The sequence below is a fragment of the Polypterus senegalus genome, chromosome 4 (genome assembly GCF_016835505.1).
Source record: "Polypterus senegalus isolate Bchr_013 chromosome 4, ASM1683550v1, whole genome shotgun sequence".
NCBI classification, from domain to species: domain Eukaryota; kingdom Metazoa; phylum Chordata; class Cladistia; order Polypteriformes; family Polypteridae; genus Polypterus; species Polypterus senegalus.
In genome coordinates this window covers 53,439,649-53,457,478 of record NC_053157.1, presented here as the reverse complement: position 1 = coordinate 53,457,478, position 17,830 = coordinate 53,439,649, and the positions used below count along the sequence as shown (strand labels likewise).

The window sequence follows — 17,830 nt, the reverse complement described above, 5'->3', positions numbered from 1 at the left end:
AGCCTGTTATATATGTTACTGTTCATCAGCTGATATGTGTTCTATACACCTCTCTTTTCTGAGAGAGAACTTTGTTTGTGTTCAAAGTTTGTGTCGTCTCTGTAGGAGAGGCGTACTAGTTCTCCATATAGTATTGATAGCTTACATGATGCTATTCAGTCATTGGAGTTTTTTTCAGGTTTTTATGAGTGTATACTTTGCCTCTGTTTTACAGTAATTTTTTTTTGCTGCAAACTTCATGTAAACCGAGAGTGGCAAGACGACTTTACCAGAGAGAGAGCAGACTGGAATATGAACCTTTACGTTGAAGAATCTGTTTCCATGTTCAATTAGGCAAATTTAAACAGACACTGTTTGTCTAAGTTTGGATGGAGAACAAGCTTGTATTAAGCATAGTAGGTCACATTTTCAGTTAGAAAAAGAAGAGATGAGAAGAATTTCAAATTACTACATAGTAAATAGGTTTGTTTAACAGCAAAATTTTATTTTTTTGTTTTTTAGACAAATAGTGAAAACTACCTTTATAAATTATACTTTGTTTCAAATAAGTTAACTGTACAACAGCTTATTATGAGAAACTTATTTAATGTATTTTAAATGAACATATTTTATGGTCACTAAACAATAAGCATACGGAATTTCATTTTGCCAATAAATTAACAGGTAACACCTGTGATCCATAATCTAATTAATTATAAAAATATCGAAGTTAACACTTGAATATAGGTAAAACACCCACCATGGTATTCTGTTTGAAAAATCTGCTTATGGTGAATTAACTCTAAACATAAAAAGCACCAAGTCCATTAAGATAAATGAATTACAAAAGAGAGGATGGACCTTATTTACAGCAGACAATAGAAAACATTGCCAACAGGGAATACAGAAATCTATATTTTGATTTACCTATATTCTTTTCAAAGTCCAAACAATTTAAGTATTTAGCAGTAAAGTTATACATAGGGTTAATCATAAAATACACTCTCTTTGTATATTCTTATTTCGTGTATTAGTGCTAGGAAGCGATTTTAAACTTTTTTAATCACGATTAAACACATGATTGTCTGCAATTAATCACAGACAATCATAACAATCGTGTTATGTGCAAAATTCAATAATGAACGCAAAAGTAGTGTGTTGTGTGTTTTTTGGATTGCAAACACATTAAACAAATAAGGTGCTTTTTAATAGCAGTATTACCTTTACATAGTAGCAGTTAAAATATTTCTTGTAAATCTCAACATAAACATTAATGTAATCAAATATAAAACCAAAGCTATTTGCCACTGCCAGGACATTAACGTTTTATGTAGTTTTGTTATTAAACAAGTTACCCTCTTAGTCCAGAGGCACGATCGCAACATTATAACGGGCACCTTCCAAGCAACAGCAAGTTAACATTTCTAAATCTGTTTTCTTTTTTTTTATCTGAACAGATACCAGCAGAAACATTTTCTTTTTATCAAGGAGCAGCATAAATAGTTTATGTTCAGTAGCATTTCTTTGATGGCTAATATTTTTTTCCAAAAAACTCTGCTTTCTGAAAAGCGCACAAAAAAATGGTTTCACAAATAAAGCAATATAAAACGTCTGCTGCTGCCTGTTGTGCCTGCTGTCGGTGCCTGTTAGCAGTTTGTGGTAGCATGGGGGGCAGCTCAACAGCCAGCAGGAATGCTCGGTGGACTGGCTGCCTGGCTGTCTTTGTGAGACAGGTGCACAGGGGTGGCAGTTGGACAGCAGTGAGACGCATTATGGTTTGTACCTCCTGTCATTCTGTCTGTCCTCCCAGGCAAACATTACCATAGGTACATCAACTACATGATCGTGTTCAGCACCATGATCAGCTGGGGTCTGATCAGCTGATGCTGATACCTCAGTTTTGTTTTCGATCTACATCTCCAGATCACTTGCATCAAAATCAGAGTCCGACAAATCAAGAGTCCAATTCTGCGATAATACGAATAAAGTCCTCCACAGATTATTTTGCTTTGAGCAATTACTTTAATATCTCTCCACATGCCATTTTAGAAGCTGTTTGCTCTTCGCTACTCATGCGCACGCATGCAAGCTATCTTTTCTTCTAGCAAAAGCATATTGAAAAGCGCTGTAACAAGATCATCACTGATCTCTATTGATTTCTAGCAAGACTGAGGCTTTCAAAATAACTACCCAGCCCTGATTTGTATATACTAGGGGGATTCACCCCCTGTTCGCTTCGCTCACCAACCCCCCATGGCCCCAATCACTTCATGTCTTTGCTGCTCACATATGTAGATTTCACTTTCACCAAACAACAAATCTTTTAATTCTCATGGATACATCTCTTCATTGGAAAGAAACACTACTTTTCCCTGATGGCAACACAAATTAGTGATTTCCGACTTTAAAATTTAAATCCAAACAATATATTCGATCTGTTTTCGCTGTTCCATTATTTCACCAAGTAATTTCTGTTTGCACTAATGCGATCTTTACTATCTTTTTTTTTTTTTTTAACTTTACCTCTAACCAGCTCTGCATGCTTTTCTCGCCAATGTTTTTGAATTCTTTGACATTGAACTTTGTCGTCTACTCTTTTGTCTTTTATTTCTGGCCCTGGGCATGGTTAAATCTCTTGGCACAATGTCTCGTCTTGCAGGGCTTGAAAGTATCTCTCTGAAAAAGTCACATTTTTTATTATAATTGAGAGATGTATGTATGAATTCTTAAATGTGGCAAGTGAGGATACAGTTGACATTTTTAGCTTGGCGCAATGACTGTTTCAAAATCTAGATTATATTGGAATTCTCTATGTAAATTAATTTTTTATTGTGTTCTATAAATAAGGTCCCATGTTTATTTTTTCTTTTGTAGATCACTTAACGGAAAAATCAGCACAGTGTCAGTTTAACACTTTAATATAGAACACAAGGCTTCTATGTGTCTGGTTAGCCCAAAGCTTCAAGCAAAATTGGGGGTGGGCTTTTATTGCCCCATAAAACGAGGATGTAATGTTTAAATTGTGTCTGAGAATTTTTAATTTCCACGTAGTGCCTAGAGAGTATATTATAGACCAAAAGTGAAAGTACATTAGGAAAACCAGGTTATTTTATAAATCTGAAGATCTGAAATACTACAATGTCCTTGGGTGTATACATTTGGCCATACACTTAGATACTTTATTAATCCCCAAGGGGAAATTCACATACTCCAGCAGCAGCATACTGATATAAACAATATTAATTAAAGAGCAATAAAAGCGCAGTGCAAGTTAAAAAATGCAAGGTCGAAGGTGTGAGGCAGATATAACCGTGTCTTATGTAGTGTTAACATTTACCCCCCCGGGTGGAACTGAAGAGTCGCATAGTGTAAGGGAGGAATGATCTCCTCATTCTGTCAGTAGAGCAGGACAGTGACAGCAATCTGTTGCTGAAGCTGCATTTCTGTCTGGTGATGATACTGTTCAGTGGATGCATTGGATTATGATTTGACAGGAGCCTGCTCAGCGCCCGTCGCTTGCCACAGATGTCAAACTGTCCAGCTCCGTGCCTACAATAGAGCCTGCCCTCCTCATCAGTTTGTCCAGATGTGAGGTGCCACTTTTCTTTATGCTGCCTCCCTAGCACACCACTGCATAGAAGAGGGCGCTTGCCACAACCATCTGATAGAACACCTGCAGCATCTTATTGCAGACGTTGAAGGACGCCAGCCTTCTAAGGAAGTATAGTCGGCTCTGTCCTCTCTTGCACAGAGCATCAGTATTGGCAGTCCAGTCTAATTTGTCATCCAGCTGCACTCCCAAGTATTTATAGGTCTGTACCCTCTGCACACAGTCACCTCTGATAATCGCAGGGTCCATGAGAGGCCTGGGCCTCCTAAAATCCACCACCAGCTCCTTAGTTTTGCTGGTGTCCAGGTGTAGGTGGTTTGAGACGCACTATTTAACAAAGTCCTAGGTTAGGTTCCTATAATCCTGCCCATTCCTGATGCAGCCCACGATAGCAGTGTCATCAGCGAACTTTTGCATGTGGCAGGACTTTGAGTTGTATTGGAAGTCCGATGTGTATAGGTTGAACAGGACCGGAGAAAGCACAGTCCCCTGCGGTGATGCTGTCCACAATGTCAGACCTGCAGTTCCTGAAACACACATACTGAGGTCTGTCTAAGATATTCCACGTTTCACCAGGTATGAATCTACTCCCATCTCTGTCAGATTGTCCTTAAGGAGCAGAGGTTGGATGGTGTTGAAGGCGCTAGAGAAGTCCAGAAACATAATTCTTACGGCACCACTGCTTCTGTCCAAGTAGGACAGGGATCGGTGTAGCATATACTGGGGTGATGCAAGATGTTTTCCAAAGCCTCGGGACTCTCCCCTGTTCCAGGCTTAGGTTGAAGATGTGTTGTAGAGGACTCCCCAGCTCCAACGCACAGGCCTTCATTAGTTCTGGTTATACTCCATCTGGACCCACTGCTTTGCTGGCACGAAGTCTCCTCCGTTCTCTGCTTACCTGGGCTGCTGTAATTGTGGGTGGGGGGAAACTATCTCCTATGCTGGTATCAGCAGAAGGATGGGTGGAGGATGCAGTACTCTGCTCTGAGGTGAGAGTGGGTTAGGGTGGTCAAACCTGTTAAAGAAGTTGTTCATCAGGTTTGCTCTCTTCACGTTTTTCTCGATGGTGGCACCCTGCTTCAAGCTGCAGCCAATGATGATCTTCGTCCTATCCCACACTTCCTTCATGATGTTATTCTGCAACTTCCGCTCCAGCTTTCTCCTGTATTGCTCCTTCGCCTCCCTGAGCTGTACTCGGAGTTCCTTCTGCACCCGCTTGAGCTCTTGCTTATCACCGCCTTGAACACTAGAATTACCAGAGCCTACGAAAAAACTCGTAGATCTTTCTTACCTTAAATCGCTTCTTAAAACCGTTCTCACCTATCCGCCAACGTCTTTTGTAATCTAAATTTGCTGATAGACAAGCTGCAAGCAGCCGGCTATTCCATCCCCCCACCGACTTAGAACGTGCATGAACTTCTCCGATCTCATGCCTTGATTGATTATCTGGGAGTGAAGTGGAGTTTTAGAGTGGAAATAATAGATCGTTATTTGGAATACACGCATTTCACGTGTGTTCCATTTCTACGGTAATCTGTATAAACACATTTTTCAAACAAACGGTTTTCATGTTGTAGTAGTAAATGACAAAATGTAGGCATAAACTATATAATGTATGAAGTCTGAAGTCCAAATATCAAAGAAACACTTTCACAAATTGTACAAATAGAACAAGTATGCTTTTTTCAAAAATACAACTGCAGAAAAATTATTTTAGAATAAAAACATACATTTGATTTCAGTGTGTAACGGGCAGTGTAATTTATGATAGGTTAGCTGTGTGTGTGTGTGTGTGTTTTTTTTTTTTTTTAAATTCACTTTTCATTCTCTCAGTTGCGTTCAGGATCCTTCCCTACACCTGCCCCCCCCCCTTCTGACACTGCTGTTTTCACATAAAGATGTGCTGTAGATCTGCAGTGTACTTGTGACTGCATTCTCGTACCAATGCTTGCGAACAGAAGTGCCTGTGTGTACTTTTTGAGGCATTACATGTGTATTTTTTGAGCATGCTCGTGTCGCGCAAACACAGAAACATGTGTTGTATAACAAAACAAGTGCACTTTTATTCAAGACTGTAACCGAAGAAAAAAGAAAGCAAGTTACAGTAGGCGGTTGATACGACAGCTTGTGTGGTGCAATGCTAAGAACTGCTGGTTTCCGATCCGTGCTATATAAAATCCTCACATTCAAATATTAACAGTTCACACACACCCTTCCAACATTTACGACATGTGTACTTGTTGCAGTGTACACACCTCTCTGTGCTATGGTTCCTATTACACTGAATGAGCACCTAACACTGTACTTTCTTCCCTACATAAATAACATTCAAGCTATAGCATGTCTCCAAATAAATAACATTCGAGCTATAGCGCATCTTTATGTGAAAACAGCAGTGTCAGATGGGAAGGGGGGATCGTGAACGTGACTGAGAGCGCTTTTTTTTTTTTTTTTTTTATTCAGTTCCATTCTAACCTTTTACAATTATCATGCATTTACACTGGCCCTTACAGTCTGACTGACTGAAATCAAATGTATGTTTTTATTCTAAAATAGTACCAGTACATGCAGTATTATTTGAAAATGAACAGCGTCAGATCGGGCGCATATTCAAACCTGATCTGACGCTGTTCGTTTTCAAATAATAATGCATTAGTCCGATTGATGTGTTCACATATATTGCCTCTTTCTTTCATCTTGCGGTTTGTAAGCAGTGACCACGTGTGTGTGTTTTTTTTTTCTGTTTTAACAATGTGTTTACACAGATTACTGTAAAAACGGAACACACATGAAATGTGTGTGTTCCAAATAACAGTCTATTATTTCCCCTCTAAAACTCCACTTCACTCCCAGATAATCAATCGAGGCATGAGCTGGGAGAACTTTGTGCACGTTCTAAGTCAGTGGGGGGATGGAATAGCCGGCTAGTTGCAGCTTGTTTTTATCGGCACATTTACAGGAACGAAGGAGGCTAGCGGAGAGGTGAGAACAGTTTTAAGGTGGGCCGGATCTACGAGTTTTTTCGTAGACTCTGGTAATTCTAGTGATTAAAAGCCCTTTTCTTCTGGTTCAAAAGGCCCTTGATGTCACTTGTAATCCATGGCTTGTTGTTAGCATAGCAGCGTACTGTTCTTACTGGGACTACAATGTCCATACAGAAGTTGATGTAGGCAGTCAACAACCTCCTCAATGTTCTCACTATAAGATCCCTGCAGGATGTTCCAGTCCATTTTTCCAAAGCAGTCTGTCAGAGCCTGCTCTGCCTCAGGGGACCACAAATGAGCGTGTGGTTGTAGGTAGCTCCCGCACTCTTGGATTGTAGTGAGGCTGATGCAGAATCAGGTTATGTTCTGCTCTACTAAGCGCAGGCAGCAGGTTGGTGTTGTATGCGTCTAACATTTGCATATAGTATGTCAATAGTCCTATTTCCCTGGGTGTTACAATCCACATACTGGGTGAAGGCAGGTAATGTTTTATCCAGCGTCATATGGTTAGTCTCCAGAGATTAGTGCAAGCGCCTCGGGGTGCTGTGTTTGTAGTTTAACAACAGTGGCATGGATGATGTCTGCTATCTCCATGTCTGCCCGAGGAGGGATGTAAACAATGACGTGTTCAAACTCTCTGGGCAAGTTGTAGGGACGCAAAATTAATGTGATTTAAAAATCTTTTTATCCGTTTAAAGTTTTTTTTGTGTTCAAAATGGAAAATTTTGCTTTTTTACATGTTCTGACTCCTTTGTAGTGTTTGGATCTGTCCTCAGATTTTGACTTCAGTATTGATATCAGCTCTTGGACAACTAGTACTGGTTCCAAAGCAAAAATCTGATAACCCCCTCAACCCACTATATAAATTTTAAAATGTAGTAGTATTATCTTGCAGCTGCTTTGCCACACATTTGTACATCTCCCTTGTGTGTCCCACTCTGTACACCTTGGTGATTTGAGCTAGATATTTATTATGTATATTAAAATATTTAAAAAAACAAACAGTGGATGGCCCACTTAACAAACACTGTATTTAGTTGGTATATTGCAGGAAGGATGCCTCCTTGAAAGTGTATTTGTTATTCAGCATAGTACAGTATAGTATGACACCACATGCTTTGTTAATGTTTCAGTTTGTAAATATTTGCTTGAAGTGTTTTATGCTGCTTTGAATTAATTTTTATAACACAGGAGCATCTAAATGTTTCAACCTAACTAGTAAATAAATACAGTGTCATAAAGCTAATTTGTCATTTGGGTACTCCAGTTTTGTGAGTTCAGGTATGATACATGCAGTATCAATGTTATTAAATGATGGTATCATGGTACCAGTGTATCAAACATTTTTTCTACTGTGCAAATAAATCCATCTTGCATTTGTATTCATCAGGATGGAATCTGTGCATTTTTATAGCCTCCTTGTATACCAAGGCTGCCTAAGGTCTTCTTGTTTTTTGTTAAATATTAAACTTTCTCTGCTGTAACCTTAAGAAAAGCTGATGACCATGTCTTTCCTCATAATTTCTTTTCAGCTAGTTTGTCATTGCAATTTAATTTTAACTTGCCTGTCCATAATAAGATCACTGCAGCGATGCGCTTCCTACCTGAATGACCTCCCTATTAAAGCAACAAAAGGCTTTCTTCTCTAAAATATTGCAACTCTAGAGTGATTGGATTCTCCCTGTATTAAAGAACAGTTACCTCTTTGGTGTGGTTTTAAACATACTGACCATACTCGTATGTTTATGGTTACAGTTTCTAATAGCATTTTCTGCTCCATTTGTTGTTAACAATAGGTTAGTAAGTATTAGCTTTAAAAAGAAATATGTGAAATATTGAGGATTTTTATTAATGGCAACCAGAAGTGAAGCTTATCTGTAGAGCAGATATTAATTTTTTTTTGTTTTTAATAGAGACAGTTTTAAGCTTCTTGCCCATATTTTGTTGTGTATCTGGATTGTGATATGAGAAAGAGGATGATGGCATTGCCATCATACAATGTTTATATTTCTTGAGGCACAACCAAGAGTTAACCCAGCATATCCAATGTATGTTAAATGAGTAATTACATATTAGTTATTTAAGAATGGTGATAATGACAGCAACTGGTTTGCTGTCCTGGGTAAGTTTATGCAGGTTCGATGGATGGATGGATCAGTGGTGGTGTTATAAAGAAAAGAATATATTTCTGCTAGGAGTCTGTTCTAATCTTTAAAGTCTGTAGTGTCTTGTATTTTACATATCAATTAATGAAAACAAACACAACTGGCTGTAGTTGTTATGTATGATCTTGTTATCTTGATAGAGAGGAAATCAAGCAACATTTGCTGCTGTTTGCATCTTTATGCACAATTTTCTTATGTAGTAAAGCTGATCTGGTTGGACATGGTTTCCTTTCACACTTTAACTCTGAGCATGATTCACTATCCTCTGATTTCATAGTTGATCATCAGTTACAACATCCTTATTGTGTTCATAAGAACTACTTATGAACCCATTGAAATCTCTTTGCCTTTTTTGTCCAGTACCTCCTGATTCATTGGTACAAGAACATCCTCAAATAATGATATACCATTTAGCACGTCTTGACATCTAGTTCTGTAAGACATCTGAATTATTTGGGGCCCCATTTTTTTTGCCCTTTAGACCCAAAAGCACCTAATTGTTCTACTGTTTTGGACCATATTTTATGCAAGAATTTGCACCCTTATGATAAAGAGTAAACCAATAGGTGACATCAGTTAAATTTATCAGAGAGATTTGGAGTTGTGTAACACACATCACAGAGTTTATCCCAATAGAATATAATGGGTTAAAGTTACTCCTTTTCACAAAACTTCAAAAAAAATGGAATCAGTAATAGACACGTATAGTGACGTTTTATTCTATTTCAAATGTGTTGATCGTGAATATATTTTTTATATTTGGTTCTTTACTGGTGACCCTAGCCCTCTAAGAGCCACTGTCAGAAGGTTAAAAATGACAAATTGCAAACATAAGCATGTAGGGTATTTTGTTTTAGACTATTTCAAGGTCAGTGATTATCAATATGATGATGATTTTTGAATGTTTACTAGGGATTTAGCCCTCTAGTGACCTCTATCAGAAGGTGAAAATGATAAATTTCTCTTACAATCTGGAATATTTACACTTTCAATTTTAATATTTGACACAATTATTCTTTATTATATACTTTTCCTGATGAAGTAAATCATTTTACATTTTTAGGAGCATCCCAAATTAGGGTGGTTTTATGGTAATTCAGACTTAATTTAAAATACAAAAAAAGTGTAATTGAAGACTAAGTTTAACTTAATTTGGCTTTCTAGCATAACTCCCAATTTCTTTGTTGAGACAAGTGAGAAGTCAAGCAAAATGACACATTTTATTGGCTAACTAAAAATATTATAATGTGCAAGCTTTCGAGGCAACTCTGGCCCCTTCAGGCAAGATGTAATGATTTAATTAATAATTTAGTAATTTTGTTGATACAACAAAATGGGCAATTAAGTATTTTGGGACAGATTAAAAAAAAAAAGCTATAGAGTATTTCTTAATGTTTACATTCCCATAAATGCTCATTTTTGTTCAAAGTTGCAAGGTAGGAGGGCTCGTTCTCATGGTGGTTGCAAAAAGGCTTTAATGGTAGATTTCCAAACCATTATTCTGCCTAATAGGTTTTACAGGTGACTTTGTTTTGGTTGAGCCCTCCAATCCCAAACCCCATTATACAGCTATTGTTAAGTGGGAAATACAAATTAACAATATAGGTAAGCCTTTATATATTTTTCTGTATATTTAATTTCATGTAAAGCTGCATCCTCGTTTCTTTTGAAATACTTTTTTTTATTTTTTATTATTATTTTACTTATGTAGTGAGAGTTGTATCCATTTTCTGAAGTAACACTTTTTTTTTTACAGAGTAAGAGGGTGGCTGAAGCTGCCCTGACTTCATTGACAAAGAGGCAAAGACCAGCCTTTTTACATAATGTTTGTCCATCTCCTGGAACACTCTCACCCCAACCATGCCTACTTGTTTAGTGTCACAAGGTAACTGGACATTTATGTCTTTAGTGGTGTGTTAGGAGCACTTTAAGGAAAGTTGTAAAGCAGTGACTGGGTTGGAGTTCAATCCCAGTCTGCTAGACTTGTAAGATTGCACTGTCCATTGCACTGCAATGCCACCCTGTAGTAACATTTCTTAAATGTTTCGCCATTATTTTTCATATGTTCCTCCAATTGTAGTCCGGGGTCAAGATGCACTTCTGCACCCTTGGCATTGTGATTGTTTTCAGCTTGTTCATTTATTCTTTTGTTTTACGGCTTGTGCTCTAGTCACACGATTTTCTTAAGAACGCACAAAATTATTAACTTTATAATAGCTCAACCTTTGCTCTCTAACCAACCTTTGCCCAAAAACCAAGATGGGATTTTTTTTCTTCTTTAGCTGCAGCTGCTGGCATAGTCCAGACAGACACTCGGTGGTAAGCTTTGCTTTTCATCTTATTGCTTATTTTGTGCTGAATTATTCATTTATGGAATTTTATTTATTGCTAGGCAAATTTTACATTGGTAGACAGTTTACAATTTTTTTTTTTTATTTTTGGCAGGGGCATGGTTTTAGTGGGTTATGCTTTATTTTTGTAAATCTATGAGGTATGGCAGTACTGCTGATGATGAACAGTGTATTTTGCTTTGTGTCTGTGTAAGCACATTACTCATTTGAGAAAAATTTGCTTCACTGTGTAGGTGTTTTGAGTGTCTGTGTGGGGTTGTGTCTGTGTGGTATTTTATGTGTGGAGTTTTGTATAGACCACACACGTGCACATTCATCTTGATAATGATACCATGGCACCCATTTATTATCAAAAGTGTCTCCATTAGCATACATATCAGAGTGCTCCTAATTTTATAACAGCATCATCTTTACTTTTTCTGTCATCATATTGAAGAAATGATTAACTGTACTTCAAAATCTAACATGTTAAAACTTCATAATTTTTCAAAGAGCTCTTTTTGGTTTATTAATGAGTAATTCACTTATTTTTGTTAATAAAATGTACAGAGCTGGGGCAGGGTTTAAAAGGCAAATGAATAGGCTATGTACTCTTAAGTGTTGTGTCTTTTTTTCAGTGCATAGATTCATTAGCCCTGTAGCTGTTTCAAGAAGAGAAGCAGCTGTTGCTATTTATTCTGAGTGTTTTCTAATATTAGAGCATGCAAGTTTAATGGTCCTCAAACTCCAGTTCTGTAACTTCTATGCATAAATCAATGACAGATATTAAAATATATTTGCTTAGTAAAATACTTTGGTTTGTTTTATTGTAACACCAACATGTATGGTGTATTTGATCAAAATAACACAACACATTCATGTTTTTTCATTCTTGAAAAGTATTTTTAAAAAAAAAAAAAAAAAAAGCCAGGAACATAGAGTACATTTATAACAATGTTCATATAAAACTTTCAGATATTGGCTTATTAGCATTCTTGGTTGTAATAATTGGTAAAGGCTGTATTGGGTACAAATGTACAATATGAGCATGTCTAAAACGGATGTATTTTCTGCCAAGTTTTTCTTTTTTGATATTAAGGAGAAGTAGAATGCTTGGTATGCTGAAAAATTTTAGATTTTTTCTCTCTCTCTCTCTCAAACATTTTAACAAATCTTTTTTCATAAAAAGTAACGGTCATCTAAAACCACTTTAAAGGTTTAAATCTTTGTAGTTGTTTCTGTGCCATTTTTGGTCCATTACAGTTCAGGCCTAGGCAGGTTCCATCCTTTCAGTGCCTTTAAATAAAGAAGGCCATGGTGACATTATGGCCACTGATTTTGTCTTCAGCTTTTGTAGTCATGCAGACTGGAAGACTGTAGTTTACGGCAATGTTACTGTGGAAGTCGCTCCTAAATAGTTGGTGGTTTGAATTGTGTTTTTAATGGCTTAATTCTGACCTTTTTAATGCTAAATTTAAGTCATAAGTTCATTAGACTAGAGTATTTACTGCAGATTGGACTAATGACAGTCTTTAATATTTAACACGAAAGTCTCTATAGGACAGTAACTGGAAATTAGTTAGATGGTAGACGAGTCACATTTAACACTGACTTTTATCCTAATTTTGTCATGGTTTTTGTAGCCATATTAGACCTTTTAATGGCCTTTGTTCCTGATTCTCTTGTGCTTGAAAATTCTTTTTTTATTGTATTTACCAGAATTTGCACAAAGTATGCATGTTTAGCATTACTTTCAAGCTAGTAAGGTAGCCCATAGGTTTTAAAATGGTTTTCCCTTTCATGTGTTTCTTTGCTAGTGTTGTGGGGGTGTGTGTGGAAAGTAAGAGTTAATCTTTATTTTCTTTTATTTTGACAGATTTCTCTGAGTATGTGTCACTACTGAAAGCTGGTTTAAGTCGAACCGTAGAGGAGCTGCTTTTCATTTACCTATTTTGGTGGAGTTTATTGAAGCAGGCCTCCAGTCATGTCGACAGAAGTTGAGCTAAACCAAACCAACCAAGCGGACCCCAGCCCTCTGAAGGCTCCATCAAAAAAGGAAAAAAAAAAAGGTAAAGAGTGTAAGTTCGTAAGCAATATCCTACAGGATCTAACTATTTCAAACTGTATTTAAAAAAAATATATATATATATTGAAAATACTGATGTGTACTTTATAATGAACACATCGGCCTGCAATACTATGTGTTGCACTTGCTAATTGAGATCTTGTACTTTAATATGACTTGAAATATTTATTTTGCAAGTGAATAATGAAACACAACTATCAAAACTTGTAGATAGTAATTAGCTTAATATTATAAAAGGAGTTTCTTTACAACATATGGGGTTTCTTTACAACCAGCCATTCTACATGAGAGTTGCTAGAAATGTGTGATAGATTACTGAATGGTTACTCTGAAGAGTTGTGGACATGAATCTACATTTTAAATAGTTTTTGCATTAACAAGTGGGTCAGCATATATAAAGCATTTTGAAATTAGATCTTTCCCTTTTTAATTTTCCCACCAGCTCACACTAAATGGTGTCTTATTATAAAAGCCAATTTATTAATTCTGGAAGTAGGTTGTATTGCTTGGATTTTCTTATTTATAATTATGGTGTGATCCTTCATACCACATACAAAATAAATATAGTCTGGATAAAAAGTGAATTCCACAGAATCTCATTAGCGAAGCCCTAGTTAGGTGTCCCATCACTTCTTATAAAACTAAACACAATTGATCTTAGACAGGATCTCTAGATTTTAATGTGTTGTGATATTAGCACATATTTGTGGATTACATAATGGTAATTTGTAGCTTTTAAAGAAATTTTAAGAAAGCAAAATTAGACATTTCTATCCTGAATAGCCAACAAATGTTCAAGCACTGTCTGATATACAGTATAAGCATACAGAAAGTGGAACACAGACTATTTAAGTTGTGCAGACTACCCTGTTTTCTGTTACTTGCTCCAGCACTGCTGCAGTTTCTTTGTACATATTGTGCATCTGGTATTTCAGAGAAAGCATTTCGAAAAGTCAGTGTGCATAATTCTTTGTGGTATTTATAAGGTATTGCATGTTTGTTCTACAAATCTTGTATTGTTGTGGTTATAGAGGTTGAAATTGTTGGATGACAAAAGCTATACCAATTTGTGCAGTTTTCTTTTGTGTTGGACATCTTCTCTACTGAGCAATACTATGAGAATTTATTGGCATTTTCCAGTGCTGAGTGTCCATAAGTTAAAAATCGTTATTTTAGCTGTACTTTGTGTTCAACTAGCTAACTATATAGACAAATTCAAGTAGACACCTAAAAGGTTCATTTCATTTTGAGATTGTAGGACACATTTTGAATGATGCAGCTAAATCAAATTATAAAATAAAACAATTCCAGTTTCATTCATGTGATTTTTGGACACAACACTAGAATCATGGCACTGCCAGATCTAAACACTAGCATGGAGAGTTGCTCGCGTACTGAAATGACTTTAGCTGCAGGTGGAAGTCCCATTTTCCTTATTGTGCCAAGCAGAGTTGTGTTGTGGTTCAGCAGTCTATTAGTTAGAGAAAGTGCTGTGAAGAAGGTGTCTGTTATAGTTCTGCCTTTGTCCAGAAATGGCTCCATAAGCTTTATGACCACAGACTCCAGTCTTTGCCCTGGGTCTTAACTCAAAACACAACTCTCAACAAAACATTGGCAGATGTCCGAAATCACAGCAAATCTGCTGTTTTTTTACATATTCTGCATGGGTGTCATTGTTGTCAAAGCACAAATGCCGCATGACAGTCTGATGGTGGTCATGGGACATCATATCTTTGATTGCTGGTACAACAAACAGATTGTAATTAAAGCAAATTAGGTACTTGCACACAATATACAGTATGCTCATTAATTACTTATTTTCTAGCGTCTTTTGAATTGGCATTTTAATTGTTTAATGTAGAACTTAATTTAGACTGAAATGATTGATCCTTCATGTTTTGTTTCAAAATTTTGATCAGCTACTTTCAGAGGTTTTATCCTATCTATGGCATAAACCAGTGGTTCTTAAATTCAGCCCTATGCATGTGGCTGCAGGTTTTTGTCCCAACCAGTTTCTTCTCTTAATTGAACTTCTACCTTAATTCAGCAAGCCATTATTTGTTGGTTTTTGTTTTTTTGCGTCCATCCAGAATTAAAAACTGGTTATGCTGCATTTTTACTGAGCATAGCAGGAAGTTATGTGTTAGGTGGATAAGTTTTCAGTTCTTAAACACTGAAATAGCTGCTTCTTTCAGAGTCATTTGTACTGATGTCTGCTCTGCTCATCATGAATTCTCTGTATTCAGATACAATTAAAGCAAAATCCACAGAAAATGTAAACTTAGAAATATCAAAGTAAAATAAGCATTTAAAGATACAGAAAAAATAATGTCCTGCAAGTGTAAATATCTTACTTCTGGACTTTACTTAATGCAACATAAAAGGAAAGAAACAATCACCTAATTAAACAGGGGGTTAATGTAAAAGTAAAAAAGGATTAGAACAAACACCTGCAACCACAGGAGTCTCCCAGGACTGAACTTAAAAACCACTGGTATAAACCACTTCTTGGTTATCGGTGAGCTTATTACAGCTTTTAGTTAAACAGTGTTGGTTGTGTTTATTTTTAACTACCTTCCATTGCTGAGGTCAGTATGTGTAACAGTAAACTTTTTTTACTGCAGTCTCTGAAGGCACTAAACATTCTTTCTTTGTGTCCAATTTAAAGGGATTTCTGAATTCAATTTTTTTTTTTTCTAATTTTATCATAGAAGTAGACCCACATGAAGGCGGCTGTCAGTTTCCTTTTCCATCCTTTCTGTATACTGAATACTCCCAGAGTGTACACAAGGACAATCCTATCCTTAAGTTGCAATTTGTTATTGCTTATCTTTCCAGATTAAGAGAACAGTTATGAAACATTAGCTATAAGAAAAGGAATGCTCACATAAAATCAGCAAAATATCAAAAACCAAGGATATGGCAGAGCATTTTAAATGGGATCCCATTGTAATGAAGGGACATACTTGTTGATAAGGTGGAACACTATGAAAATCTGTGAACATCGTTGATGTGCAAGGCTTTGATCTGAAAATCGATAATCAACAAGAGTGGCTAAAAAACAGTCTTAAGTTACTACAGTGCAGTGTTCTGTCCCCTCTCTTTCTTTCTGTATACATTTGACTGCATCTCCTGTGACCCATCTGTTTAAACTGGGCAATAAAGGCAAAAACTACTAGGCATAGAAACCATTTCTTTCGAACTGCAGTTACTATAGTTAAAGAATGCCTGATTTAGATCTTCCTGGTCTCTGTTCTACTCTGTTCAATCTAAATTGTTTTTATTTTTCAAATAAATTCAAATTTAAAAATGGGTGGGAGTGTAATTCTACTTAACATTTTATTTGTGTTTACTGTATATAATGTGATGGTGTTACAGTGTATGTCCTGTATATTGTGTTTAATTCTATGTACTGTGTTCTGTGTATGGATGTAACATAAGAAAAATTCCTAGCAACTATGGTTGTCGTCTTAACCTAATATGCTAGAGTTTGGCAGTAGATATAGAGGAATTTATAGAATGCTAAATCCACATACGATGGGCTATAGGCATAGTTGTATATTGGAGCAATTCTAGTTATCAAACACCACAAGTAAAATTGCGGTTATAATAGTTCTCCTGTTGAGCTCAGAGTACCTCTCTGCTTCAGGTCATGTTTTAAAGAGAAAAGAACAGAAAAGTAAAAGGGAGTGGAAAAAGAGTAAAATATAAGACTATGGTCTCCACACCTATCCCTATCTCATAGACAGATTTTAAATGCATATGGTAGTCTGCTGGGGTTACTGCTTTGCCAACCTGGTAGTCAAAGTATATTTTGTAGAAGCCCATCCTCGTATATGGGGGTGGAGAGTTACCTGCGTGGGTGTTTTTTTTTTTTAACCGCAACTAGGGGGCTCTGCCCACTGCTCGCTTTGCTCACCGACCCCAGCAGTCCATACACACTAGTCATTTCTCAGATCTGCCACTTGTGACAAATTGTGCTGTGCTTTTGGATAAACACGAATATCAACTGTGTCTTTGATATCTCCATCTTTCAAAGCTATTATCGCTGACAATTCGTCACGTGTTGGTTTAATATATATATGTGAGTGTGGTCTTTTGCATTCACATAGAAATCCAATTTCATGTAAAGTGTAATACTTTTGGACGTATGGATTTGTGTCCATTATTGACTGTAGAATTTCTAATACAGCCGATCGTTTAACTCTTTCGATTCCATGTTGCATCATTTCTCCATGATCATAAATAATAAACCTGACCGAATTGTGGTTTCTTAGAAATTAAACTAGTAGTAGCTCTGTTATATCGCCTATGTTGATATATTCAATCTCTTTTCGCTGTTCTGTTATTTCACTGAGTAAGAATTTTAGCGCAAATGTGATCTTTACAATCAGTTTTTTGAGACTTTCGAATTTTAGTACTTTCATAATCTCTAACCTGCTCTTCATGTGTATCGCACCAACGTTTTTGAACCTCTTTTTGAACGTTCTACTTTGTCGTCTTCTCTTCTCTTTTATTTTCGCCCCCACTTGGACCAGTTAGGTTTTCAATTCATCTCTTGGCACAAAGTGTCGTCTCGCGGGATGTGAAATTATCTTTCTGAAAATGTCTTGTCTCGTCCCAAGATGATTATTATATAATAGAGGGCTATTTGTTTATAAAGTTTGTTTGTGCAT

General features: G+C 36.6%; 1 protein-coding gene across 4 annotated transcripts in view; it reads left to right on the top strand.

Annotated features, from left to right (window-relative positions):
* Nucleotides 1–17,830, top strand: part of LOC120527343 (disabled homolog 2-like) — a 118,167-nt gene that overhangs the window by 38,176 nt on the left and 62,161 nt on the right. For 3 of the 4 annotated variants that reach the window (XM_039750634.1, XM_039750637.1, XM_039750638.1), the window contains exon 2: nucleotides 12,945–13,137. In XM_039750634.1, the coding sequence (XP_039606568.1) occupies nucleotides 13,053–13,137 (85 nt within the window). In that variant the 5' untranslated portion in view covers nucleotides 12,945–13,052. Of the gene's footprint in view, nucleotides 1–10,494; nucleotides 10,624–12,944; nucleotides 13,138–17,830 lie in introns of all 4 variants that reach the window. The other variant, XM_039750635.1, reaches the window with a different exon arrangement.